This window comes from Cordyceps militaris (assembly GCF_000225605.1).
Source record: "Cordyceps militaris CM01 unplaced genomic scaffold CCM_S00001, whole genome shotgun sequence".
Taxonomy (NCBI): Eukaryota; Fungi; Ascomycota; class Sordariomycetes; order Hypocreales; family Cordycipitaceae; genus Cordyceps; species Cordyceps militaris.
The window spans coordinates 3,187,986-3,213,285 of NW_006271969.1; the positions used below are offsets into that span (position 1 = coordinate 3,187,986).

The window sequence follows — 25,300 nt, forward strand, 5'->3', positions numbered from 1 at the left end:
GTTGGCGTTTTTTATTATGACATGGTGGGTAACGGGAATGGTGTGGCTAAGAAGCTATCATTACAGTTTCGGCGTTTTTGTTTTTGTCGTTGGGAGCAAGTCACTTCGTATTGTTGGTTGTTCTTATATCCTGCATTCATACATTTAGTACAGTAATATGATGTGCATATAAACAAGGCCGCCTATGGCGGAAGGCAACAAACCGGACACGGAAACCGAAACCTCACTTGCTCGTCAATTAAATCATTCAGCGTCTTCCGTGAGGCTGCTTCTTGCATTCTCCAGGACCGTCCTGATGCCCTCGTGCAGACCGTCGACCGCCAGGCACTCGTCGATCCACGCCTCCGTCTTTTGCACCAGCGCGGCGTGGTCTGACGTCGCCGCCAGCTGCGCCGCGAGGCGCGGCAGCGCCTCGCGCAGGCCGCGGGGAAATTCGGCCGTGAGCGGGCTGATGCCGGCCACCGGCTGGCGGATGAGGCAGCTGGCCGCGGCCGGGTGGCGGGGGCTGTCGGCCGCGAGGGCGTCCAGCACATGCTGCGCGATGCGCGGGTACACGGACAGCGGGCGAAACGCGGCGAATACGAGGAAGAAGCGCTCAGCGACGTCTGGCGTGTAAAATCCCTGCTTGCGCGCAATGTCGAAAATGGCCATTGGGATGGCGCCGTCGAGTGCCGGGTTGGCGAGCTGCCGCGCGGCCGTTTCGTCAATGACCTCGGCCTGCACCTTGGTGAGGTCGGGCAAGACGACGCCGTCTTCTTCCTTGCCCTCGTCGTCGCTCTCCTCGAGGCGCAGCTCGTCATCGTCCGCAGGCCCGCGACGCACAGGTTCCGCCGCCGCCGCTCCCTGGCCCTTGCTCTCCTCCTTGTTCTTCTTGTCCTCCATCTTGGCGAGCCACTCCATCTCGCACCGGGCGTACTCGATCCATAGACGGTCGTCGGCGGTGCAGAAGCGGCAGCCGCGCATGAAGAAGCCCCGGGCGGCGGCCATGTCACCGTTGTGGGCGGCGCGGCGGCCGGCGGCGACCCAGAGGTCAGCGTCGGCGGGCAGCATGCGCAGTGCGGCGGTGACGGTGCGGCGCCAGCGCTTCGAGGCCTTAACGCCGGCCGTGTATGCGAGGTACTCGCGCCACAGCGCGCTGCTTCCTGGGTGCCGCCCAACGGCGCGCTCGTAGATTCCGAGCACGCGGCCCTGGCCGGCGTGCGCCGACGTCAGGTGGCGGATACGCAGGCGCCGACAGCGCTTGGCGCGCAGCGTCTCGAGGGACTGCTCCCACTGCGCATAGGCGGACCACTCGTAGACGGTGTTGCCGGGGGCGAGGACCTTGTGCTCGTGCTGGTTTCGTTTCTGGACAATTGTACGAATCTCGTCCTGCAAAATCAAGAAAAGAGTCGAGGTTAGATTGGGCTGGTGTCGAGAAGATGTGGGAGGGGGTGCGCAATGTACCTTGGAAAAGATTTCCTTTTCGCCCCATTCCCGCAGCTGCGGTACGGACCGTTCAAGGAAGAAGCGCGCCTTTTCAGCGACGCCCGCCATTTTGAAGAGAATGAAGAGAATTGACTGATGTTGCGCTGTATGGGGCCAGTCTCGGAAGAAGAAATGTTGCTTGATGTTGCTTGATGTTGCTTGGATTTTTTCCACGAGCCTACATAGGTAGGTACCTGGTAGTTATCTGGAAATTTTAGCGGGGCAACTTCGGCAGTACCTGTGATTTGTGGCGTTGGAAGGCAGTAGCACAGAAAGGGCAAGACTCATTAGTTAGCATTTAATAATAACAACAACTTACCCAGGTATCTTGCGAGAATAGCTCCTAGAGAACATTGAGCGAGAATCTCTGGGTTTCTTTATTATTCAAGCTACGCTATGCAGTAATTGAAAAAAATCCGAGACCACTTGATTATAATTCATTTGAATAGACGCAGCGAATTTCGCACTCTTTACCACCCACCCGCCACACACCGTCATGACCACTTATTCTCTAATTTGTACTCCGTACTGAGTAACTAATCGTAATAACGTCACGAAGAAAGACCCAGCTTCAATAATTTCAATAATAATGCACGCTTAGTCTGCAGCCTGGTTGCCGCCGACCAATCCTCCATCGCGCCGCCCGCCCTTGTCTTGCCCCACAGTACCCTTCACAGGGGCCAAGTGTCAAGCTCCAAACATGCGCCATCGCGAGGCGAAGCTCCTGAAGTCGGTAGGTTAGTACTAGGTAGGTAGGTACTATAGGTATTAGTATTATTAATTAGGGCGCGCCGCTCACCACCACCTTACTCCCTCCTTTTCTCCTACCCGCGGCATCGTCGCGTGCTTCACTCTGCTTCCCCTCCCCGCACTGCGCCGTCGTCGGATCCTCCGGACTGCACAGAAACCTGCGGATTTCACTCGTTCGCCGCAATGGCTCCCAAATACAAGGACAAGGACGGCGGCGTCGTCCTGACCTTTAATGGCCAGTGGATCAGTTGGTCGCACACCGTCATCGCCTATAGTATGTTTGAAAAGCGTCCTGGATGCGCTTCGCTTTCTCAGGTCATGGACTGAATTTGCTGACCCTTTTTCTTTTAAGCTGCCTTTCTCAGCGCCTTGATTGTCGGTGTCGCGCTTCACTACCACAAGATTGTCGAAAATGAATTCTACCGCTACCCTGACGAATGGTTCCCCTCCGTCTCCGCCACCATTGGCGATCGCTACCCTGAGCGATCTTTTTTCATGATCTTTATTGCCATCACCTCTGGTACGGACGTCGACCAAGCTTCTTGCCCATGTGCCAAGGTCCACTGCTAATTGACATGACGCAGGTCCTCGTTTCGCCCTCGTTGGCCTGTGGTACCTCCTCACCCGGAAGCCCGACACCAAGCTACCAGGCTTCGTCGCGACCATGGGTGTCTTGCGCACTCTGACATGCGGTGGCTGGACTTACATCACCTCGACCGATGACCACGACTGGCACGACATTCTCATGATCTCTTACATTGTCGCCACCTTGCCCTGGACGACTGGCTGTGTTGCTCTCAGCCCCAACAACCCTACGGCGATCAAGTATCGCAAGTACCTTGCCACCGCCTTTTTCGGAACCCTGGTGCCTCTGGTTTACTTTTTTATTCAGCACAAGGTTCACCGTGTTGCTGGAGGTACGTGCCCTCTCCCTCTCAGGCGTTCGAGGCGTATCTGTACTAATTCCTGGACCAGCTTACACCATCTATGCTTTCTTCGAATGGGCTCTGATCCTCTTCGACGTTGGCTTCGACGCCGTCACTGCTCTTGACTTCAAAACGTTTGAGATTGTCGTCCGCGACGTCCAGGGCGCAAGCAAGGGGTATGTGCAATGGCTGCCAATTTAAGCGCCGACATCTTGGCCGGCAATGCACTGGCATGCTCGTTCTTGTGAGTCCACGTTCTAAATTGTGCTCGCAGTGACAATCATTCTGTCCCATCTGCCGTTTTGGAAAAGGAGTAAGTTTGTCCGCGAGCTGTGCATATTCTTGGCTAACCACTGTACAGACAGAAGCAGCCTCTTGATAGTGTATTTGCCCTACACCTCACCTGGACCGAGGCCCTGGACACGGCTGCTGATATTTACCACGGCGTGAGTGCTGCTACAGCCTAGCAACACCAGATTGGCCTACTGACTACATCCCAGTTTATCTTCTGGTCCATGCTTACTAGTCTTGGTCTTCTCGTTTGGTGTAAGCCGCCTTGATTACCCATTTTGGGTCGTACTGACCACAACAGACTTCCCTCTCTGGCACATGGGCATCTCTGGCTACGAAGCCTTTGTCATGTCCACTATCTCTCCTTTCCTGCTGTGCATCGGACCCCTTCGCTCATTCGTTGTCAACAACTTACGCATTGTCCACCTGCTGTCGCTCTCGGGTGTGGGTGCTTACCTCGTTGTCGACCCCGTCTATCGCCTTTCCACCGTCGGCTTCGCCGTTGCCATGAGCTGCCTCGGCTGGGTCGGCACCCTGTCCTCCGAGTCAATCCATGAGGCTCGCTTTGAGTCTAAGGTCCTCGGTCTACTAGTTGGTCTGATCCTCTCGGCGACTGCCAAGTTTGCATGGTCGACCAACAACCCCATCTGGCCGATTATGCACGCCGCCAACGGCGGCTGGAACGGCACTGGTCTGGTGCTCGGTCTCTTGGCCGCACTCCGCTTCACTCGCCGTGCTCCATTGTCCAGCGGCTCGGTCCCTGATAAGATGCCTGGCTCGGTATTCCTATCTGCCTGCGGTATTGGCGGTGTGTTCTTTGCTCTGCACTCCCTCCTCTCTGACACCAGTACCATGATTTTGTGGGTCTGGGAAGGCTTCCCTGTCCGTGGCCCTTACTTTTCCACTCACGGGTGGTTTACGCTAGGCGCCATGTCAGTCGGTGTTTTTATCGGGATTTCGCGCCCGAACCTGGCTGGCAGCTGGTTGACCTTTGGTATCGGCTCTCTTGGGGCCTATTTCTTGACGCTCTACAGCCACTGGGCGGGTTACTACGGTGGTCTTACTCTGGCTGTCTACATCATGGCTGCAGCAGTGCCGCTCCTCTCCTCTGCCTCCAAGAAGAGTCCAGCCGTTACATTCGGTCTTGGTTTCCTCATCTATAACTTCATGGTTCTTTTCCACGTCTGGGTCGTCGCATATGCGTTCGTTCCCGGCGGTCCCCTTGTGCGTGAGCACACCGACTGGGTCATGCTGACGATGATGATTCTCGTCGGAGCGGGTGTTCTCAACTACAACAGCTCCAGGCCCAAGCGTGCCGCTCCTCGCCGTTCCTCTCCCTCGCAGCACAGAAAGTACAACGTGCTGTCTACTGTTATTATCAACATTCTCTTCCTCTGTGCCACCTTTGTGCGCTTCCCCACCAATGACTACAAGCCATATCATGGCCAAGACCGCGTGCTTACCGCCGGTATCTGGACCATCCATTTCTCCCTCGACAACGACATGTGGTCCTCAGAGTACCGCATCCGCGATCTGATCAAGGATATGGAGCTTGACGTCGTTGGTCTACTCGAGTCTGATCTGCAGCGGATCATCATGGGCAACCGCGATTCCACCCAATTCTTGGCCGAGGACCTGGGCATGTACGTGGACTTTGGGCCCGGCCCCAATAAGCACACCTGGGGCGCTGCTCTGCTGTCCAAGTTCCCCATTGTCGAGTCGAAGCATCACCTGCTGCCCAGTCCGGTTGGTGAGCTTGCGCCTGCCATCCACGCCACCCTTGACGTGTACGGCGAGCTTGTGGACGTCTTTGTTTTCCACTCTGGACAAGAGGAAGATCCTGAGGATCGTCGCCTGCAGTCTGAGTACCTTGCCAAGCTCATGGGCTCGACGCCGCGCCCGGCGATTCTCCTCAGCTACCTCGTCACCAACCCTCTACAGGGCAACTACAACACATACGTCAGTAAAACGTCTGGCATGCACGACGTCGACCCGTCTGACTGGGACCGCTGGTGCGAGTATATTCTGTTCAAGCGCCTGAAGCGCGTCGGGTACGCCCGTGTTAGCCGCAGCACGATTACCGATACCGAATTGCAGGTGGCCAAGTTTGTCATTCCGCAGTCCGAGTCAGAGATTCGCCAGATTGAGGACATTTCCGACGAGGAGCGTAACCGGCGGGCGGAGGAGAGCGCGGTGCCGGCGGGATGGAGATTCCCAGCCAGGTTCCGGGGCAACGGTGTGCGCGACCACCGGTACCATGTATTCGATGAGCCCAGATACTACAACTAAAAAATGGGGGGCTGGTAGGGTTGGACAAGTGTAGTATAAAAGATACAGGATCAAAGCACGACTGGACGGGGAACACTGGTGTACGGTGCTGGTCGGGTTGGCACTATCATCCTGGGGCGGCGTGATATAAAATGGAAATGTACTATAGAACACATTGAAAGCAGTTTGTTTTGTCGGCGGTGCCAGCGCGTGAGCCTAAGAGAATGCAGCATGACAGCGACCGAGCGCGGTGAATATTATGCTTTCGTTGACCTAGGCGAACTACGGTGGAAGGAGCATGATGCCACGAAAAGGAAATAACTAACCGCTCAAGCCAGGTAGACTTACTGAGCATGGTCATGGACAGAATGATTTTCGGGACTTGTAGTATAAGGTAGTACTTTAGATGCTGAGGGTGTGGTATCGACCAGCTACCTACCGAAATGCCGATCTCCCAGATGCGTCCCAACGCGGCGGACCCAAGACACCCGAGCGATTTCGCAACCATCTCCCAACTATGTCAGCCGCAAGCCCTTGGGTAGCCATACCGCGGAACCGCCCGCGGAATTTGTTCCAAGGAGATAAACAAAGGGGGTTTGGTCCTTGGGTAGCCGCGAGATTTGGGGAAATAATTTTGGAGAAGACTGAGGCGGGTCTATGATGTGGGCGACAGCTTGCTTGTTAGTTAGTGGTGGCTAACTCAGCGCTTCCCCGCATGACGGGGGTCTGAAAAGAGGGCAGATGGAGGGTACCCCAATATTCTTTGCTCCCGCTTTCAAGCGGGTGTTGAATGGTTGTTTGGTGTGGTTGCTTGGTATATTGGTTGAAAACGGTCACGCGCGCGTGTGGCCAGCCACTAGCGTGACAGAGGATTGCTGATGACGACGTGATGGTGTAAGCAATCTCGCTGTACTTTTGAGAGGAATAGATGCAGAGATTGACGCTTGTTGGCTTGGCTTGGAAGGATCTATAAAATAAATTGTGAGTGTGTGTGTGTGTTACCGGCCTAAGACACCGCCTGCAATTCGCTCGTATCGATCTTGGCCGCATCTAGCCGCGCGCAATCGATAAACCAACTGTGCCGTCTGCAACCGGCGCAAGCCAGCATCCGTTCGGCGTCGCTCACAGCCTAATTATGAAGGGGGGCGGTAATTGCAAGACATTGGATTGGAGGGTCGGCTGTAATCAATGCCTCGCGCGCCCCTCCACCTCAGCCGCCCCCGGCGTCCCGTCGTCATGTAGGTGTGCAGCCCATTGGCCTTTAGACCTAGGGCAGGTAGGTACTTAGGTCTAGGTAGGTAGTAAAGAACTTGTCTGCATTTCTGTCATTTTTTCCTTTTAGTGTGCTCGTGCCCTCCTCTTTTGATTTCCAACCCCAAACCTGTCATCCTCTCTTCTTGTCTTCATCATCTTGCCCACCGTAGTGAAGCTTGGTTGGAAGACACACGACAACTCCCTCGCATCATGGCGCTCGATCTCGCCCACCTTCAAATATGGCTGGGCCTCCTTGTCGGCGGAGGTGCCCTCTACGTATGTACCGCTGCCATGTCTTGTTCTTCGTCTCATCACGGTTGTCGCTAACCCGCGCCGACTACACATAGGCCTTTGTCATCATCATCTACCGAGTGTTTTTTCATCCTCTGGCCAAGTACCCCGGGCCTTTCCTGGCCAAGATTACGGATGCCTACCAGCTTTACCACGCCTACAAGGGTGATCGCCATCTCGAGTTTTGGCGCATGCACCAAAGGCACGGTATGTGCCAGCTGGCACCCAAAAGCCAACCACGTCCACCATCAAAAGACTGACACAAAGAAACCACCGAACTAGGCAAGGTTGTCCGCTTCGGCCCCAACAGCATCTCCTTCAACTCCAACACGGCACTCAAGGAAATCTACGGCTTCCGCTCCAACGTCCGCAAGGCCGAGTTCTACGACGCCTTTGTGCACCCGGCCGCCAACACGCATAACACGCGCGACAAGGAGGTGCACGCCCGCAAGCGCCGCGTGCTCTCGTACGCCTTTTCCGAGGGCGCCATGAAGGAGATGCAGCGCTACATCCTCGGCAACGTGCGCACCTTTTGCGAGCAGATTGGCCTGCGCGACGGCGGCGCCGTGGTGGACGCCAAGGGCGGCGGCTGGTCGCCTCCCCGCAACATGGCCGACTGGTGCAACTACCTGGCCATGGATATTCTCGGCGACCTGAGCTTCGGCAAGGCGTTCCACATGCTCGAGCGTCCGGACAACCGCTTCGCTCTGGAACTGGTCGAGGCGGCCACTACTAGACATCTCATCGTACGTCTTGATGCCTAGATTTTGTAAAACGTCACATGAGCTCACTAACGCAATACATGTAGTGCGGCACCATGCCCATTGTCGACAAACTCAAGATTGACCGCTTCCTGTTCCCCAAGCTGGCGGCCGGCCGCGCCCGCTACATGGCCTACAGCAAGGGCCAGCTGACGGAGCGTACCAAGCTCGGCGAGGAGACGGACCGCCGCGACTTCTTTTACTACCTGCTCAAGGCGCGGGACCCCGAAACCGGGCAGGGATTCAGCACGCCCGAGCTCTGGGGCGAGTCCAACCTGCTCATCATTGCGGGTTCCGACACGACGTCGACGGCCATGGCGGCCACGCTCTTCTACCTCGTACGCAGCCCACACGCGCTGCAACAAGTCACCGAGGAGATCCGCAGCAAGTTTCGCAATGTTGAGGAGATTGTGCACGGCCCAGCGCTGGGCGGCTGCACGTACCTGCGGGCGTGCATCGACGAGGCGATGCGGCTGTCGCCGTCGGTGGGCGGGATCCTGCCGCGCGAGATCCTGGCGGGCGGCATGACGATTGACGGCCACGCGCTGCCGGCCGGCACCGTCGTCGGCGTCCCGCACTACACGGTGCATCACAACGAGGCCTACTTCCCCAGAGCCTACTCGTACGTTCCGGAGCGCTGGCTGGCCGGCCGCGGGAACAGCGCGGTCGGCCGCGAGACGACGGCCGACGACGTGTCTCTGGCGGCGTCGGCGTTTTGCCCGTTCAGCATCGGGCCCCGCGGGTGCATCGGCAAGGCGCTCGCGTACGTCGAGATGACGACGGCGCTGGCGCGCACCATCTACACGTACGACATGCGCAAAGCGGTCGGCGTCGAGGACCCGAGCGAGGGCCGCGCCGGCAACGAATGGGGCCGCCACCGGCCGAGCGAGTTTCAGCTCGTCGACACCTTTACGAGTGCCAAGAAAGGCCCGTTTGTCGAGTTTCAACAGGTGAATGAAAGTTTTAACTAGGGGATGAATGCGAAGGGGGCAGATATAATGACGGGTTGAACGGAATTTGGTCTACTGTCAAGGGTGCTCTGGGAGGTTGAGCTCGCTGCCACACTTGACGCGTTATCACGAGATGAGATGGAAATGTATAAAAAAAATGAGAAAAATAGTCATATCAATAACTACTTGTCGAAATTCCAGCAATAACTTATTAAACGTGAACCGAGTCCAATGATATACTGTAAAGCGTGCCACCCAACGTACCGCCCCACCACCTACAAGCCAGCATTTTCGCGTCAACTCGATCCGGTGGCACTTTATTAACAAGAGGCCCGGGATTCACAGGACGTCCTATTCTAATATTCAGTAGGCACTATTAGCTAATCAGAACTAAGAGAGCTATATAGCTATCTCTGCTCAAACTCCTAACATCAAGACCACCTACAATCGCACGTAAAAAAGATGCTTTTAAGCGCGCGTCATTACTAACGCTCTGAGGGCTCTAATAAGGGTGTCTCTTATGTGCCTCTTGTGAGCCTCTTGCGCGCTGCTTATAAGTGCCTCTATAAATGCTATAAGGAGCGTGTCTAGAAGGAGGGTGGAGGGGGGGGGGGGCGAGGGGTTTGTCAGAGGTACGTACGGATACATAGGAGGTAGTTAGGTACTACGTAGGCTGTCCTGCAAATTCCAAACCGTGTCCTGCAAATTTCCGACCTCCCCTCCAAGCACCTTACACATTTTTGCTCATTGACCAGCGTCCAATCGCGTAGTGGATTTATTTCCGTGGCAGAAAGTGTGTGTGCATCCAATCCGGGAGGAACCAGACGATTTGCGCAACTTTTGCGCGACGAATGCACGCGCATCGAACCGGGCTTTCGAGAGCAGCATGCCCTGCTAAATAGCAGCCTCCTCCCCCGCCTGTTCCTGACCGAATGCGACATCTCCCACTCGCCCCTTTCTCTACAACGCAGCCGCTTTCACAATGGCGCTGTGCAAATTCTTTCAGCAGGGCAATTGCAGATTTGGAAGTATGTCGAGTCTTCCACCGTAGCGTCCCCGCGGGCCGCCGCATCCTGGCTCCAATCCCCCCCCCCCCCCCCCGAGTATCCTTTTGTCCGGGGGCGCGACGGATTCATTGTGTCACAAGCAAGCAGAGCGCTAATGATGCTCACCAAATGACTAGATTCCTGCCGATTCGAACATTCTAATGGCGGCGGAGCGAACCGATTCGGCGCCCTGGGCAGTGGCAATGTGTCCGAGTTCCAACGCAGCTTAGGTACGAACGACCCTCGCGACGGCCTCGCCTGTCCCGCGTCTTAGCTGATCCCCCCTTTTCTTTTTCTTCTCAGATAAATACTCCATCAAGCTCGACGCCATAGAGGCTGACCTGACGACCGAGGCCCCTATATGGGTCCTGTCCGCCTATGCTCCCGGCCGCGATGCCCCAGACCAGCTCTTTGGCGGCGCCATACGGGAGCAGAGCTTCGAGGAGATGCGGCTACACTACGTCAAGGGAAAAGCAGAGGGAATGGAACAGCAGACGGTACGGTAGCTCTTCCCCGGGCCCTTTTGTTTCTTTGCTCGCAGATTAAAAATTCTAGAGATGCTAACTTGAAAACTTGCAGCTCGCGCAGGCCCAGGAGCTGTACCAGAACGCGCAGGCGCAGATGCAGACAGCCGTGCGCAACGTCGGCGAGGCTGCCAAGTACATCGTAGAGGGGGAACATCGACACCCGAACCGCCTCGACGTCTGCCAGCAGGGCACGCAGGGACTGCCCTTTAACGAGTTCCTGGTCGGGAAGCGGCCCAAGTCGATGGCGCCAGTGCCGCCGCCGGCCGCGAACCCCTTTGATCCGAGCGGCAACACGGCGGCTGCTGCTGCGCCTGCCAACCCCTTCGCCGCCACGACCAACACCACGGCTTCCCCATTTGGGGACGTCGGCGGTGGGAGCGCGGCGCCGACGCCGAACGCTTTTCGACAGCCGTCTGCGCTCGCCCAAAAGCCGAATTCATTTGGCGCGCCTGCCTTTGGACAGCCCACGCAGCCTGCCGCGGGCTTCGGGCAGCCGGCGCAAAATCCGGGCCCTTTTGGCCAACCGTCACAGCCCTCGGGATTTGGCCAGCCGGCGCAACCAACACCGTCTGCGTTTGGACAACCTTCGGCGTTCGGGGCGAAGCCAAGTCCGTTTGGTGCGCCTGCCTTTGGCCAACCTGCACAGGCCACTACTGGCGGCCAGTCCTCCGCCTTTGGCCAACCCAGTCAAATGGGCCAGAAGCCGAATCCTTTTGGAGGAAACGCCAACGCAGGGCCAAGTCCCTTTGCCGCTGCCCCGAACAATAACAGCACGCCGGCAAACCCCTTTGGAGGAAACAGTAATGCAGGCCCGAGCCCTTTTGCTGCGCCGTCAAATAAGAATGATACGCCGGCCAATCCTTTCGGTGCCCCTGCCACAAACAACCAGACCAGCCCGGCTGCCGCGAATCCGTTCGGGAGCCAAACGCCGGCGCAAAACAAGATCGCGAGGCCCTTTGAACAACCGCCCAGCACGCCTAACGCAAACCCCTTTGCCAGCGGCGGTCCGTCGACGACGTTGGCAGGGAACCCCTTTGCGACTGGCGGCCACCAAGTCGGTACTGGTGGCGGCGTGGCGCCCAACCCCTTCGTGTCAGTACAGTCCAATGCGCAGGGGCCCCCGAACCCCTTTGCGGCTGCGCCGGCCAAATCAGCTCAGCCGGCAGCGGCGGCGGCCACCGCCGGCAAGCCGTACCCGGCGGGCAGCGCTAAGCAGCACCCCGCCCCCGCGAGCTACATCAGCCTTAACATGGACGGGACGCTGGCCGAATTCAAGGGAAAAGCCGTCATCTACAGCGACGGCAAGCCCGGCATCCGCGCCTTTGATGGCACATGGACGCGCATATGGTTCCCCGAAGGCGCGCCGGGCTACTCCAAGGACACGGAGCTACCCATGGGCATGTATGACGATAGGTCTAAGACGCAGTGGCAGCAGTTTGAGCAGACGGGTCAGTTTGTGAATGGCTTGATGCCGTCGCTGCCTCCACCGCGCGAGTGTACTGTTTGGGACTTTTAGAGGCGACGAAGAGATGACTAGCATATTGCATGGCGTTTCTTTTCGAATTGGGTGTTTCTGATTGGTGTTTCTTTGTATATCTGGGCAGTTACAAGAGACTTTCATCTATGTATACCTTTACGTGTATGTACCCTAGCAATGGGAGGTTCAACTTTGCGCAACATCATCTGGGCAGACACATTTACATTAAAAATTTGGTCTTTTGGGTGGTTAATGTTTTGTTATTTTTTATTGTGTCCTTGTCAAGAGCCGAGACGGCTATGCCCTATTCCAGACGCCAGTCGTCCGTCACAACTCTGCCCAACACCAGCGGTGCCAGCAAACCCGCTCACGCGGCAATGGTGACCTCGACCTCGACGCCGGCGTCAATGTTGACAATAATCTGCTTGACGACCTCGGTGGGGGCGTTGAGGTCAATCAGACGCTTGTGGATACGCATCTCGAAGCGGTCCCAGGTCTTGGAGCCCTCACCGCACGGGGTCTTGCGGGTGGTGATCTTGAGCGTCTTGGTGGGCAGGCGGACTGGGCCCTTGGCGCGGAGGTCCTTGTTCTTTGCGCGGTCAATGATTTCCGTGCAGACCTTTTCGAGGACCTGGACCTTGCGGGAGGATAGAGTGATGCGGATCTTGTGGCTCTTCTGTGTTGGTTGTTAGCACCGATCGTTTTTTTTTTTCCTCCAATACTTGCGCCAACACGTGAGCGAAGCGAGAACCAGAAAAAAAACACGTACGGGACCCTCGCCGACATCCTTGTCAGTCTTGTTGTAGGACATTTTGAATGGATGATGTTTTTTTAGAAATGCACCTCACGACTCGAACGTTGTTGAAGTTGTTTGAGAACAAGCGTTTCGGCAAAGTGATAAGGTTGAAGAAGAGAAAAAGAAGGGATCTAGGATTTGCGTGGGCTGATGGGCGAAGAATTGGTTGTGCGATGGGCTAGGCTCGGAACGGTTAGGGTAGTTTGTTTGGAGAGATATGGTTGGTGGAAGGGGAGCTGGTGGGGTGCAAAATCGGTACGCACATCTTTATCTCCAAGCGACGTTCATCAAGGTTTCGGATGGACGCAGAGAGAATAAGCATGCTATATGAAATGAGAGGAAAAAAGTAAAGCTGAATTGATAATAAGGTCTTTTTTTAGTAGAAGCAAGATGGTTGGAATATCCAATACTTGCAGCGCGTTGCTACGGAAGTACTTGCACACAAGCAGTCAATCCGGAATAGCACATAATGTTGCAATAGACGGTACTCCGTAGAAGACATTGTATTATGGCAAAATTAAAATTTACAACAAGAAAGTAGTCTACAACTCCTTTAGAGCCTGATTATAAAAATTGCATTAGAGTAACGGCTTGCTGGGATATATATACGTCGTGGGCCTCAGAAACAATGCGATTCCTCGCTGACAACTTACATACCGTCGCCAACACTGGAAAGCACGGGCCACCCTACTAGCAGCTGTGAAGCTTCAAGCTTGACAGACCCTCTTTGTATGAATCATCCAGCGATTCAACAAAAAAGCCTCGCATCAGTTGGCGCAATCAGCACACCGGCCATGGAGACGCGACTTCAACCTTGGCTCAAACCGACACTTTTCTTTTTTCGACGCCCGCGGAGAGTGGCCGCACTGAAACTGGACGCTTCACGACTCTCACCGCCAACATAACCCACCCCCTCCATCCCGCTAGCATGGCCAAGTTGCCGTCGCTGGCAGCTTACCCCCCGGCCGTATGGCGTCACAAGCTCTCACCCGCAGAATGGGCATCATTGCAAAAAGCCTGGGTGACATTGCTACAAGCGAACACGAGCGCGCCGGCGTCGAATCTGGCCAAGGCGCTGTCCGAGGATGACTCGTCTCTCACGCGCTTTCTCACCTCGTTTGCGCACGAAGTAGCCTCGCCGGACGCGTCGCATCCGCCGTCGCCAGCGCTGCTAAAAGCCGTCTTACAATTAACAGCCGTGTCCACGTCCCTCAAACTGGTCTCTGACCTGGACAAGTTTGAGTATCTCGCCAACCTGGCCAGAATCTACCCCAAGAAGCTCGCTGCACCCGTGCTCGCGCAAGCTTTTACGTCGCCGCATGCAGCCGCTGTCGAGTCGTCCCTCACGGCGCTGAAAAAGACCCTCATCGCGCACCTCGAAGCCGGCATCCGCGGCGACCTCGCGCTCGCCGAGGCGCGCCTCGCCCAGCTCAACACGCTGCTGCACGCCTCGGTGCACGCCTGCACGCTGTTCCTCGCCGGCGACGACTTCGTCGACGCCCTCATCGCCGGCTACACGGTCACGAACCCGCCCCTGCGCCGGGCCCTCGTCGCGACGCTGTACCTGTGCCTCGTCGGCCTCGTCGAGGCCCGCCCCGTGTCGTGGTCTATGCTGAGCGACGTGCTGTTCGCGCTGACCGCGGCGACGGACGCGCACCGGCGCGGGCCGCTCAACGCCAAGGACTCGCTGGTGCCGGCACTGGTCGCGTCCACGCCGCTGTGCAAGGTGCTCAGGGCGCGGGCGGCGCCAGACGGCACGGCGATGCCCAACTTGGAGAAGCGCATTGCGGCACTCGAGGCGATGGGCAAGGGCGGTGCCGTTCTCCGGCCGAAGCGGATGGTGCGGCGCAGGGTGGACAAGGGCAAGAGCAGGCAGACGGACGACGATGCGGGTGCCGAGGTGCATGTTTGTCGCATGAACCAGCTTACGCAAGTGCAGGACTTGTTTCCTGAGCTTGGTGCTGGCTTTGTTGCCAAGTGTCTGGATGAGTACAACGACGATGTCGAGCAGGTGGTTGCCAATCTTCTCAGTGAATCATTACCACCGTACCTTGCTACCGCTGACCGTAGCGAACTATTGTACGTGTCAGATAAAATCATACCGCCTGCTCTGCCAACTTACATGTCTAGATCCTCATCCCACAATCAACCACTGCCTGACATGGCTCCTCGCTCCACACCACCAAAGGGCCGAACCCGTCGCAATATTTACGACGATGATGAGCTGGACCGTCTCGTCGTCAACACCGCCAAACTCTCCTTCGGCAAGCGGCCCGCGCGTACCGCGGACCAGCTGCTCGCAGACCGCTCCTCCGCGCCGGCTAAGGCCGCCATCCTCTCGGCGCTCACCGCGTTTGACTCCGACGATGACGAGCGCGATGACACGTACGACGCCGACGACGTGGGCGGCACCGTCGACGCCTCGGCGGACCACGAGGCCGTCGCCTCGCACCACGCCCACGAGGAGGTGCTCTTCCGGGCCTTTCAGACGGACCCGCGCGTGTTTGACCGCGACGCCGCGACGCGCCGGTCCGCCGCGCGCGGCCAGCTGCGCACCGACACGGGGAACACCATGGCCGACGAGGCGCTCGAGGGCTGGGCGCTCATGGTCACCCGCAACCCGGGTCAGATGCGTCGCCTCGAGGCCAAGTTTGCGTTTAGCGGCCAGCAGCAGGACCTCGGACGCACGGCGTGGCGTGACTCGGGCGCCGAGGACAGCGATGCCGGTGGTGCGGGGGGGCGAGGCGGCAGAGGAACAGGCGGCAGGCGTGGCGGCAGAGGAGGAGGAGGAGGTGGAAGAGGTCGAGGCGGCGGGAACGTGGCGGGACCGATCGGGGAAAAGGGCACGGCGAATGCGCGAAAGAGCAAGGAAGCAAACAAGGGCTCGCGCGCGAACCATAACCGCAAGGCTGGCCATGCCAAGAAGATAGCGCGCGGCGGCTTCGCTGGATAAACAACGGCGTATGGGGCTTTCCTGTTTCCCTTTTCTGAGGGTTTGTCTCTGCGCATCAGCATTCGCGGATACTGGACTGTCATTTAAGCATGTACGGGAGCGAAAAGAAAATGTATACGGAAGAAAGACGCATATTGGTAGACGGGAGTAGCGAAATAAAAGGCATGATATTCAAAAAAGGAAGAGAGTGCTGTTCCTTGTGGGGGTATTTTATCAAAGGAGGAATTTGGCAGGCAAGAGGTTAGACTGGCTTCAAACGAATGCAAGCGCATGGACGTCATGTATCACTGACCCATGAGGCAAAATTATTGCGCTTGCACTTGGTGCTTGAGCCGGACGTGTATGGTGCCTCATTCGCTTGAAGTCGGTCTGGCCCTTGCCCGCTGAACAGTTCCGAGTTTGTTCCGTAAGAATCCATAGCGGGTTGGATTATCATATCTATAAAATGCAAGAAAAAAAAACACCCCCTTTAACGCCATGTTTTTACCTCCTACCTGCCCTTTGTGACTCATACCCTAACATATGCTACCAGCTGTTAATAATTGACAGTAACAACGGTAGCTGATTTCGTTCAAACTTACCCGCATCTATCTGTTTGAGCTGCGGGAGCGCCAGACGGACCTTGTTCCGGTACAGCGCGGGGGCGCGGAGCTGCAGGGGGTTCCCCTCAAAGTACACTGTCGTCAGCTGCTCCTTGTCCTTGAGCGCCCGCTCCACATCGGCAAAGTCCATGATGAGGTTGTAACTGGCCCATACCTCTTCCAACTTAGCGAGCGGGCCGAGCCCGGCAAGGCTGTCAATCTTGTTGTGTCCGACGTCGACGGTGGTAAGGTTGACGTTGGCCTCGAGCCCTTCGAGCGAGGTGACCAGGTTGTGCGAAATGTAGAGCTCCTCGAGCTGCGGAACCTCCTTGAGTGGGCTGAGATCCTGGATGCGGTTGGACTGGATGCTGAGGAGGCGCAGGCGCGGCAGGCCCCCGAGGTTGGCGAGGGTCGTAATTTTATTCTTGGCGAGCCACAGCTCCTCGATACCGGTGAGGGTGTCTAGATTTTTGATCTCGCGGATACGGTTGGACCCAAGCTCGAGCGACGTGATCTTGTTCAACCCGTCAAGGTTTTCAATGTCTTTGATCTTGTTGGCGACGAAGTACAGCGTCTTGAGGTCCTTGAGGTGGTTGACATTTTTGATATGCTTGATTTTGTTGAAGCTGAGGTCGAGGTTGGTCAGCTTGGTCAGGTGCTCGAGACCACGGATGTGGGCGATGAGGTTGTCGTAGAGGTCGAGGTCCTCGAGGGTGCCGCCGAGGGCGTCGAGGCCCTCGATGCGCTGGATATTGTTCTGTCGCAGGCAGATTTGCACGACTTTTTGGAAGCGGTCGAGGCGTAGGCGCTCCATGGACCCGACGCGCGAATGGGTCACGTTGATTTGTTTCGTCTCGGGGTCTTCATTTTCTAGTAAATCTGCACAAAAGCTTCAGTGTTGGTTGAGTGGCGAGAGGCGCTGGGGGGCGGGGGCGGGGAAGGAGACGCACCCTCGTCGGCGGCAATCTCCTCGCCAGGCAGCACGTTTTCGTCGTCTGAGTACTCTGGGTCGGAGATGGCTTCGGCGTTGGTCAGGATGGCCGACTTTGGTATGCGCAGCTTGCCGTCCCAGCCGTTGGCGTTGGTCCGGCTGCCGCTGGCTTCGGGGGCGGCGGCATAATCATGCGCCTTGGTGTCTGCCGCGATGGTCACGCGCGCAGGGGGCGGTTGCTCTTCGCTTGTTGACCTGGGCGACATGATGTGTTTTTGGGTTCGCACGCTGATATGGGGGATGTAGAGGTAAGAGTGTAAGAGGCAGCTCTAATATTTTTTTTTTTTGGAAACGTGAGGTTGCCTACTGGTATAATAACAATGGCGGGGCATTTCTTACCTACGTACGGGTACCTGTTAGGGAGTAGGTACTAAGGCAATAGGCAGTGACGCTAGAGAAGCAGGCGGCCAATGATGAAAGGGATCATTGCATTCCGAAATTACAGGTCGGGTTTTGGAATTTGGCGACACCATACTAGAGACCATGCATGTATCGTACCGTCTAACAAATTCTCGCCGCCTCGTCTCTCGATCCGGCGGCTCGTGAACTTCTAGAGGTATAACAAGACGTTCTGATTCTAGCCAGAACTAATGCGAATTTATCTATTATGAGAGGCTTATTAGCGGCTTTAAAATAGGCCAATCGGTGCTTGCACAGCAGGCTATTGGTGGTGGTGATGGTGCAGCGCTCAGAGCGCACACAGCGCTGCTGATTCAGCAGAAAGAGGCCGATAATTATAACTATAGGCCCGACCTACTGGGCTCGAGATTACCTGCCAGCATTGCTTGAGTCCCGACATCACTCCTTCTGGCACCTTTTTACCGAAACGCTGACACAGGCAGTCACACAGCCAGGCCCAGCCGTGAGGCGCCCGAAGAGGAAAAAGCAATAGCGTTTTATTAGTCGTTTTAATCTACCATGGGTCCACCGCTAGAAAAAAGCATAGACCCGACAATCGCGAGCAAAGCAACACTGAACACTGATGTTCCGGAGAGGTTGCGAACGGAGTGTGTGAATGGTGCGAGACGGAAAAGGCGCTGCTCGACACAGACCTGGGGGTTTTTGCCGAAAAGACAACCAATTCAAAGCATGATGCAGTCGAGTACTAGCAGCTTGATTTATTTTCGTTCTCTTTCCTACAGAAAACCCGGCAAAAGGCCCGGCACGTTGCGTGCGTTTATCACGAGTGACCTTCCTAATCACTAGAGGATGTCTGCCTCACGATGGCTCTTGGGACTGCCAAGCCAAGGCCAAACCCAGAAGGCTCCACACATCCAACAATGCGTGAATAAGTTGGGGCGTGAGCGTCGTAAGTTGCGATAGGAACAGGGGTTGGAACTTGACAAGGAAGTTGTACGGCGGCGTTGCTAGTAGGCTGTTGGGTGTGGCGTGAATGTATAAGTTTTATTATTAGGCAGCAGAACACACACGCAGCAGCCGGCCAGCGCCATCGAGCGGGCAAAATATTTCCACCAAAAATGCGCAACATGGCGGGATTTCGATCTTGGTATTACGGGCATAACTACATCGACCCAATAGGATGGGCAGTGTGCCTTGCGAATATGCGCGCGCCGCCGCTATGTAGCTGCATGTTGGGGGTGGGCAACGAGACAACTTCTATTAATCTACGAATTAGTAGTTATTAGTTATTAGTGAAAAAAAATCATGACACCCCCATTTTCTTTTTTCTTTTTCTGACTCGACTTCTCACCCCGCGCTCACGGTTTGCCCCCAGCCGTCGCCCCAATCCTGGTAAAGTTGCTGCACGTGATTACGTGTTAATATCCCGATGCGGGCAGTGACCCTCGACGCGGTCAGGGCGCGTCGCTCCATCGGCGCCATCACGACCTTTTCCTTGCTTGCTTGGGGGGGGGAAGGGGGGCCGCTAATAAGTCACAGGCAGCCCACACACACGCTCACATGCTGGTTGGTTGGCCTCATCAAGGCGTCCGCTCAGGAGGCATTATAAAAATGACCTGGTCGCCCGTACATTATTGCTGTTGTTCTCGTTCCCAGTTGCTACCCCGTCTATTCACCTTGTAAGCGTCTCTAGTCCTTTTTCAGAACGGGAAATTTGTCGACAACCGGAAAACCCTCAACGATTAAGAGAAAAGTACAGCGGCCGCAGAAAAAAAAAGCCTCGGCAACGACAGAACACCGCCGCGGACATATCCTGGCCTTCTCAGGTTGGACTTGTTGCAATCTTGGTTGCTGTGTGACTCACGATTACGCAACAATACGATTCTTCCCTCCAAAACTCAATTCATCCTCTTTTTCGTCCCTTCTCATTCCCTCATCACTCTCTCAAAATGTTCTCCTCCAGGCGAGCCGAACGGACAACCAAGAGCTTCTCCAAAGGCCACAAAGTCTCCAAGTCGAGCAGCCTCTTTCGCGAAAGCAGCGGCGTCTCCAAGAGGCGCCACGAGTCGTCCTGCCACCACCGTCGCCCAACCACGGCCTCCACCGATGGTACCGCCATGAGCAAGTACGTCTCTCTCCTTTCTACCCCCCCCCCCCCCTCTTCCTTCATCCCACTTACACCCTTCCTAGCGGCATCACGTCCAGCGTCGTCACGCTCGTCGTCGGCGCCGAGCAGCGACTCTTTGCCGCCCACGACGACGTTCTCTGCGCCAGTCCCTTTTTCGCGCAGACGCTCCGCGCGAGCTACGCTGATCCGGCCGGGGGCGCCAAGCGCATCACACTGCCCGACGAGGAGCCAGAAATCTTCAGCTCGGTGCTCGAGTACCTCTACAAGGGCGACTACTTTCCGCGGCTGGCGCACAACCAGCGCCGAGATTCCTGGGAGATGGAGACACAGACGACCGAGGAGGAGCAGCGGGCGCGGGTCGAGACCGTGTACCACCGCAGCTTTGACGGCGACCTGCTCAAGGACACGGTCATTTACTGCGCCGCGGAACGCTACGGGCTCGCGGAGCTCAAGAAAATTGCCCTACGTAAGCAGGGGCTGCGTAGGTTGAACATACACTCGTCTTGTACAGTGGGTGCTAACTTGAGCTTGGCAGAATCTGGCATCCAGTGCAGCACCATCTTGGCGTCGGCTCGCTATGCCTATGCAAACACGCCCGACACGGACTCGAAGCTCCGGGCTCACTATCTTGCCCTCATCATCCGCTCCCGCAACACGTTCAAACGCAGCGGGACGATGCAGCTGGAGATGCACAATGGCGGCACGCCGCTCTTCTTTGATCTATTTGTCGCTCTCTGCAACCATGTCGATGACGTGGCATCTGGACAGTGAGTACATTCCACCTGCTTTTCTATGGACCCGACAGACTGACAAATTCACAGAAACACGCCTAAATCGAAACGCTTCGGCTTTTGATCTTTGCTCATCATCCACTTCTCTGTTGACACTTCCCTCGCCTCAGCCTTGTCACGGGTTGACCAGGAAGCATCAACACTCGCGCAAAGAGGTATTTTTCTCACCGCGTTGCGACGTTTTCTTTCTCGTTGGTGTTCTTTGGAGCCTTTTTTTTTTTTTGTTTACCTCTATTTTGTCAAGGTTTCCCATAACATTTTGCCCTTTCTTCCCATGTATGTATGGCTCCCATGTACAACTACCCTCTGCCTCAATTATTGCCTTTGGCACACTGCCCTTTTTACTACCCCCCTTTCGAAATCTTGCCTTGCAGTACAGGTACGGATTGTACGCTGCAACCGTTTTTGTTTTTCGCACGTTGGAACATCATTTTCCCACACGCGACACGAAGAGACAAGTTTCACGACCAAAAAACCCCGGCAACTTTCTGTATTTTATCAAGAGCCTTGTTTGGCCAGAAAGGAAAAGGGAAGAACAGTCTAGGTTTGGTGTTTGTATTAGATTTCTTTTGTCTCCCTCTCTTCGTCTCCGTCATCTACATTACAGTACCACTGGGTGGAGAAAAGCCAGCTCGGGGTACCAGTTTTCTATATCATATTCTCTACGCTCGTTGCAGCGCCAACCAATTACGGCAATTATGATTCTATTTTAATAACTCGGGTTCAATCATGCGGAGAAGAATTGTATAATTGTAAGAGCTCGAAGGGCAAGGTAAGTGCAAGAACAGGTCGCCGCAGAATGTGGAGGGGGGCGTGAAAGCTTTACAGCTGGCACAACGCAATACTGGATGCCTGGCGCCAGCTCAAAAGTACATTTTATCACTGTATTACTCCATCCATATGACTGTTTTAGTGACTCGGCCTATCCAGGATCAGAGTGAAGCAACACCTCGGTCAGCCACAAACCGCAGCGGGCCGAGAGCAAGCACTGCCGCAAATTCACGCATAGCCCGGATCGGCAATCCTGCAGCGTCGCCTTGTGAAATTGACCTCGAGTCACAGGGTGAATAATAGACTGTATCATGCATGGTTGCCTGGCAGGCTCTCTCGTCGGCGGCTTCCAGGCCGTAGACGCATGGTGGTGTGGAGGGCAATAGCTTTATTCTTGTGCCAAAGTAAGTACACACTTGTGGCCGTCGTGTCGAAGGCAATAACAATATACCACATGTTCTGCTTTTTCCGCTCTGTAAGTAACTTTGCGGCAATACCGTGAGGCATACAGGCCGAAGCGCAAAAAGCTCACGCAAGGCAGATGGGCCCACCACCCAGACGGAGCCTAAAACTGTTATATCTCCTTGAGCTAGTCTATTTCGAGCATGGCTTTTTTCGTGAACGTTTGTGTAGCCTATAACCCTGTCCCCGGGAAAGCCCCCCTCTTGGACAGCACCACAATGCCGCGGTCCCGCGCGATGTATCCCTTCATGAGGTCCTAATGAGTAACAGGTTAGCAGATGACTCACAGGGGGTGCGTGCGAGACGCGAATTCAAAGACGTGTTGACGCCGTGACGTGGTGGTGATGTGTTGGCCTCGGGCGTCATTAGGCGCATCAGCCGCACCATTACGCGTCGTACACCGAAACGCGGCAGCACACGTGAGGCCGTTGTGGAAAAAACCATGTGAGGCGATTGTTCAATGAGAATACTCACCTTGTATATCATATTCGCCAATAAGCACTCGACCTCATCCGTGTCGATACTATCGCCACCACTTCCCATACTAATGGCAGCCTGGAATTCTGCGGCAGCAATGCGCGTGCGACGGACGCGTATCGTCTCGCCCTCTTTGGGCTCTTCAAAGCCACCCGCTACGAATACTTTGCGAAGCAGGTTGCGCAGCGCAATATCGCGGCCGCGCTCAAGGGTCAGGTAGATGCGGCGCTTGACGAACCGATCCTCGCCGCGTTGTAGGGCCAAGTCAAAGTTGCGTAGGTCGCCGCTCCGGATGCAGTTGGCAAGCGGTAAGAACAGCTCCTGCAGGCGAGGGTAAGGCTCCAGGAGCTTCTTGGTAGGGAGGACGTGGCTGGTCAGGAGCCGGCAGGGGATGAGGTAGGTAAGAATACGCCTAAAAGAGTCAGTCAGGGCTTGTCATGAAACGTCGTAAAGCTTACTCAGAGTTCGTTTTGGCATCTTTGTGACAGAGATCCCAGGCTTCCACGAGGTACTTTTCAGCCTAGCTAGTGTTAGCGCAGCCTTGGGCGTCGAGGACGACGTACACACCTCTGCGTAATTCTCTTCGAGGAAGAAAAGCACACCCTCGTAGTATTTGAATGTGACGCGCTGCGACTTTGGAAACGATTCCAGAGGCGGCATGTCTCCCTTTTGGTTATACACCGCTAGCGTCTTGAGGATTGTTCTAGACAATGAGGCAGAGTTGAGCTTGAAGTACGTTTTGAACAGCAAATTGATGATGTAGTATATCCCCCACTTTCTTGATTCTTCCAATGGAGCCCTATATGACTGTCAGAATAACGAAAGCTAGAACCGGATAACTTTGCGCACCTATCATTGAGACAAAGTGTGAATATTCTCTTCAAGTGCTGCTCACAGTCGCGCAGCTGCGCCTGTTTATCTGCCTCGGGGTCAAAGTCATCCTGCATAAGGGCGGCCGACCCCGTGGGCATTACTTCCGACTGCTTGCTGCGTTCTGCATCCGACTTGATGGCAAAGAGTCGGAGGTACTTTCCAACCATGTACAGGGTCGGGATGGTCCATGCTTCGAAGCCGTGACTGTTGTAGCCGCGAATGAGCATGGACGTCAACTCTTTCCACGCCTCGTACACCTTCGTCCATGTTGACTAGTGCAATATATTAGCAACACGGTCTCCGATAATAGGTTCTTGATGCCCCACCCTCCCCTCCTCGCCGGCGACAATCTCACCGACGGCTTTCCAGTACGCGGCGTAGACATCGACCCAGCCGTTCACCTCGTCATGGTCTAGCTTGACTTTTCGTGCCGTCTTGGTTTTGATGAAGTGTTTCAGCTCGCCTTTAATGTTGTGGGCGTTGGTGCTTTGGGATACTTGTCGGAGTCTGTTCCGCTGCCCAGGTGGCGGCACTGGTGACAGCGTTTGAGCTAGAATGTAGCCGTGCCTGACAGCATGAGCCTCAGCAAACTCCTCAAGCAGCTCATTCATGGCTGCGAGGGGTATGCTTTGGACGGTAGATGAAATTCGGATTCCGCCTTTCAAGTTGGCCTCATTCCCCGATATATCCCAAAATGCAGCAGCAAGTTGATCATGAGATGGCGCCGTTGTTGTCTGTCTGGGGGGTGGTGGATCCTGGACCGGAAGTGGAACGACCAACCCGTTTGGAGGTAGCACGTACCCTTGAAAATCAATTTGGGTCTCGCCTTTTCAACAAATTGCTGCACGTGACCTACTATTTTGACTATTTCCCTTACGTGGAGCCGGCCTCTAGTCTACAGCCAATCGCTGGGCGCGACAAAGCCCTGCACGCTTTGAGCGACGGCCAGCCCTCCCCACTCTCCGCACACAAAAATTATCACTACGAGACCACCTCACACTGATCATCTTCAAATCTCAGCCATCGCGAAAGTACCAGCGTCAATGTAAGGAAACTTGGTCCACAAGTGGTGAATTTATTTGCTAACGGTTATTACAGATGGGTAAGCACTGCATTGTTTTTTCTACGGATTGTTCGGTTCTACGAATTGCGCGATTGTACGAGGCCGGAAATTTATTTGTCGATTTGGCGATGCACCTTCTGGACAGGGCAGAATGGCGACAAACGAACTCTGATAGATGGGGGAGAAGGCGATATTGACTCGACTGGATTATCAACGACTACCCATGTCTCCCAACTATACTAAAACCGTGGAATTATGCTCGCCAACTCCCGGAACAAGTTTTCGATATACGCCCCAACCCGACAACACAGCTGTTTCGATCCGCCGACTACAACGCACAACGCCCAAACCAAACCGCTTCACAACCACGCTCACCAACCCGTCCATACTAACAGCCTCTGCGCACAGGTCGTCTTCAGGAATACGAGGTCATCGGCCGCCATCTGCCCACCGAGGCCAACCCTGCCCCGGCCATGTACCGCATGACCATCTTCGCCCCCAACACCACGGTTGCCAAGTCCCGCTTCTGGTACTTCTTGCGCGGTCTTCGCAAGGTCAAGAAGGCGACGGGCGAGATCGTCTCGGTCAAGAAGATTGCCGAGAAGCATCCCCATAAGGTCAAGAACTTTGGCCTCTGGATCCGCTACGACTCGCGCTCCGGCACCCACAACATGTACAAGGAGTACCGCGAGATGAGCCGCACCGACGCCGTCGACGCTCTGTACTCGGACATGGCCGCCCGTCACCGCGCCCGCTTCAGGTCCATCCACGTACGTTTTGGCCGAAATTTTGCGCTGGTAGGAGGAAACAATGTTAACATGTTTTTTGACAGATCCTCCGTGTCGTCGAGATCTCCAAGGGCGAAGACGTCAAGCGTCCCTACATCAAGCAGCTCCTCACCAAGGGTCTCAGCTTCCCTCTTCCCCACCGCATCACCAAGACTGCTACTAGCAAGATTTTCAGCGCGAACCGACCTTCCACTTTCGCTTAGAGTATTTTTGGTGCGGACCAGGGTTTGGCAGGTTTTTACAGGTGCTTACTACGGAGAA

At 55.6% G+C, this 25,300-nt stretch overlaps 10 protein-coding genes across 10 annotated transcripts; 6 read left to right on the top strand and 4 right to left on the bottom strand.

Annotated features, from left to right (window-relative positions):
* Positions 1-243: 243 nt before the first annotated feature.
* Positions 244-1,533, bottom strand: CCM_01024 (rRNA processing protein Utp6; the record flags this gene model as incomplete). The annotated part of the gene is made up of 1 exon (XM_006666182.1): positions 244-1,533. The coding sequence occupies one exon, from the start codon at positions 1,531-1,533 to the stop codon at positions 244-246; it is 1,290 nt and encodes a 429-aa protein (XP_006666245.1).
* An 864-nt stretch (positions 1,534-2,397) lies between these two features.
* Positions 2,398-5,720, top strand: CCM_01025 (calcofluor white hypersensitive protein; the record flags this gene model as incomplete). Its single annotated transcript, XM_006666183.1, has 8 exons — positions 2,398-2,488; positions 2,567-2,734; positions 2,799-3,131; positions 3,190-3,316; positions 3,415-3,453; positions 3,502-3,586; positions 3,641-3,686; positions 3,733-5,720. 8 exons carry the CDS (start codon positions 2,398-2,400, stop codon positions 5,718-5,720), a joined length of 2,877 nt encoding a protein of 958 aa, XP_006666246.1.
* A 1,443-nt stretch (positions 5,721-7,163) lies between these two features.
* On the top strand, positions 7,164-8,976 carry CCM_01026 (cytochrome P450 monooxygenase, putative; the record flags this gene model as incomplete). Its single annotated transcript, XM_006666184.1, has 4 exons — positions 7,164-7,229; positions 7,301-7,451; positions 7,527-7,990; positions 8,053-8,976. 4 exons carry the CDS (start codon positions 7,164-7,166, stop codon positions 8,974-8,976), a joined length of 1,605 nt encoding a protein of 534 aa, XP_006666247.1.
* A 961-nt stretch (positions 8,977-9,937) lies between these two features.
* CCM_01027 (CCCH zinc finger domain protein) lies at positions 9,938-12,044 on the top strand (the record flags this gene model as incomplete). Its single annotated transcript, XM_006666185.1, has 4 exons — positions 9,938-9,983; positions 10,139-10,231; positions 10,305-10,498; positions 10,581-12,044. 4 exons carry the CDS (start codon positions 9,938-9,940, stop codon positions 12,042-12,044), a joined length of 1,797 nt encoding a protein of 598 aa, XP_006666248.1.
* A 328-nt stretch (positions 12,045-12,372) lies between these two features.
* On the bottom strand, positions 12,373-12,816 carry CCM_01028 (40S ribosomal protein S20; the record flags this gene model as incomplete). The annotated part of the gene is made up of 2 exons (XM_006666186.1): positions 12,373-12,681; positions 12,775-12,816. 2 exons carry the CDS (start codon positions 12,814-12,816, stop codon positions 12,373-12,375), a joined length of 351 nt encoding a protein of 116 aa, XP_006666249.1.
* Positions 12,817-13,729: 913 nt separating this feature from the next.
* CCM_01029 (CUE domain protein) lies at positions 13,730-15,754 on the top strand (the record flags this gene model as incomplete). Its single annotated transcript, XM_006666187.1, has 1 exon — positions 13,730-15,754. The coding sequence occupies one exon, from the start codon at positions 13,730-13,732 to the stop codon at positions 15,752-15,754; it is 2,025 nt and encodes a 674-aa protein (XP_006666250.1).
* Positions 15,755-16,031: 277 nt separating this feature from the next.
* On the bottom strand, positions 16,032-18,108 carry CCM_01030 (protein phosphatases PP1 regulatory subunit sds22; the record flags this gene model as incomplete). The annotated part of the gene is made up of 5 exons (XM_006666188.1): positions 16,032-16,123; positions 16,336-17,214; positions 17,286-17,554; positions 17,825-17,897; positions 18,084-18,108. 5 exons carry the CDS (start codon positions 18,106-18,108, stop codon positions 16,032-16,034), a joined length of 1,338 nt encoding a protein of 445 aa, XP_006666251.1.
* A 1,527-nt stretch (positions 18,109-19,635) lies between these two features.
* On the top strand, positions 19,636-20,669 carry CCM_01031 (BTB/POZ fold domain containing protein; the record flags this gene model as incomplete). Its single annotated transcript, XM_006666189.1, has 4 exons — positions 19,636-19,811; positions 19,877-20,280; positions 20,326-20,581; positions 20,636-20,669. The coding sequence occupies 4 exons, from the start codon at positions 19,636-19,638 to the stop codon at positions 20,667-20,669; spliced, it is 870 nt and encodes a 289-aa protein (XP_006666252.1).
* Positions 20,670-22,010: 1,341 nt separating this feature from the next.
* Positions 22,011-23,799, bottom strand: CCM_01032 (COP9 signalosome complex subunit 12; the record flags this gene model as incomplete). Its single annotated transcript, XM_006666190.1, has 6 exons — positions 22,011-22,094; positions 22,313-22,727; positions 22,774-22,835; positions 22,883-23,114; positions 23,165-23,460; positions 23,515-23,799. The coding sequence occupies 6 exons, from the start codon at positions 23,797-23,799 to the stop codon at positions 22,011-22,013; spliced, it is 1,374 nt and encodes a 457-aa protein (XP_006666253.1).
* A 487-nt stretch (positions 23,800-24,286) lies between these two features.
* Positions 24,287-25,242, top strand: CCM_01033 (60S ribosomal protein L20; the record flags this gene model as incomplete). Its single annotated transcript, XM_006666191.1, has 3 exons — positions 24,287-24,290; positions 24,660-25,021; positions 25,084-25,242. 3 exons carry the CDS (start codon positions 24,287-24,289, stop codon positions 25,240-25,242), a joined length of 525 nt encoding a protein of 174 aa, XP_006666254.1.
* Between the last annotated feature and the right edge of the window lie 58 nt (positions 25,243-25,300).